Raw genomic sequence first — 1,477 nt, 5'->3', positions numbered from 1 at the left:
GCGGTGCGGCCGGGACCTCGCGCCTTCTCGAGCGCCTCCTGCCCAGGCACGACGAATTTGCTCGGAGGCACATCGGGCCCGGGGACAAAGACCAGAGGGAGATGCTGCAGGCTCTGGGGCTGGCGGTAAGAACCCCGGCTCGCTGGGGCCTCCCCTGCACCCCGGTTCTGCCCGCGGGGCCTCCTGTGGCCGTGCCCTCCTGTACTCCCGCGTCTGCCCCGGGCCGGGCTCCGGCAATCGATGCCTTCTCCCCCAGCTTACTGTCTGCTTCAGTACTTTCCGTTTAACGTCGAGCCCCGAGCCACTCACCCTGCATCGGAACCCAAATTTTGTAGACAGGAAAAAGACCCTTCCCCCGACCCAGTGGGTTTAACTGGTTGTGCCTAGTTGTAGACTAAAACCCAGCTCGAGTGGCCGATTCACTATTTCCTTTCTTCCAAAAGAGTTCTGGGGTGCTCAGTTCGCTTCTTCTCTTTAGAAAGAATCTCTAGAAGATTTAAATAAGGTTGTCACCAGCCTTTGTAGATGGAAAACACAAAGTAATTCAGCGCTGTTATCCCAGGCACTTTACCCTGCCTTTTGTGTTCATGGACCTGCGTTTTCATTTCAGAGCATCGACGAACTGATCGAGAAGACTGTACCTGCCAGCATCCGCCTGAAAAGACCCTTGAAACTGGAAGACCCAGTCTGTAAGTGGCCCGGAGCGCGCCCTCGGGCTCGCCGTGCTTTTTGGCCTGCTTGCTCTGTGGGATCTCTGAAGGTCTAACTCTAGGGTAGAATTTCTCGGGACTGTTAGTAATATTGATTAATAGCGGTTACCTAGAGCAGGGAGAGTGGGATATTTGGTTTCCAGACAGAGTTAAGGTAGCTCCTTTCCCAATTTTTATCCTAGGGCTCTACCGGGCACCTCCAAGGACTGGGTTCTCCTGTCCTTTGGGTGGAGAAGTGCTGTGTCTTTACAGATCTGGATAGACTCAGAAAAGAAAAAAGAGGGCCCGTGAGATAGCTCAGCCGACTAAGCTCCTGCTTTGGCAAGTGCAGGGACCAGGGGTTCCATCCCTGGTCCCGCCGGCTGTGCCGGCCGCGCCCCTGTAGTGTTCTGAGCCTGCTAACGAGAGTTCTGGTGCGGTGGTGTGTGTGACACACGACTGTAATCCCAGCGCTGGGGAGGCTGAAAACAAGAGGATCACCACCAGTCCAAGCTCCGGGCTCCGTAGTTAGAATACGTAAATGAAAAAAAAAAAAGGAAAAAGAAATGCCTGTGGTCCTGCTACGGGAAGCAGAAAACTTGGGAGGGGACCAGACTGCTGACATCCCTAGTTCAGGATTCTTTATATAACAGGTAGCTTTAAATTGTTTTATCTCTAATTTTTATTGCCTACTGAAAGGGAGTAATTTTTAGGTCTGATGGCCTTTCAGAGGTTTTATGCCCCTTTCTCTCTCTCTCTCTCTCTCTCTCTCTCTCTCTCTCTCTCTC

The 1,477-nt window shown here is 52.9% G+C and overlaps 1 protein-coding gene across 1 annotated transcript in view; it reads left to right on the top strand.

Moving 5' to 3' along the window:
• Gldc (glycine decarboxylase) overlaps nucleotides 1-1,477 on the top strand; it is a 123,612-nt gene that overhangs the window by 355 nt on the left and 121,780 nt on the right. The window contains exons 2-3 of the mRNA XM_023715826.1: nucleotides 1-125; nucleotides 611-689. The exon at nucleotides 1-125 is cut by the window's left edge and continues 59 nt beyond it. Of these exons, the coding sequence (XP_023571594.1) occupies nucleotides 1-125; nucleotides 611-689 (204 nt within the window). The remainder of the gene's footprint in view (nucleotides 126-610; nucleotides 690-1,477) is intronic.

This window comes from Octodon degus, unplaced genomic scaffold, assembly GCF_000260255.1.
Source record: "Octodon degus isolate 3935 unplaced genomic scaffold, OctDeg1.0 scaffold00044, whole genome shotgun sequence".
Taxonomy (NCBI): Eukaryota; Metazoa; Chordata; class Mammalia; order Rodentia; family Octodontidae; genus Octodon; species Octodon degus.
Note: the sequence above shows the minus strand (reverse complement) of the source record. Positions and strands in the feature narration are given on the sequence as shown.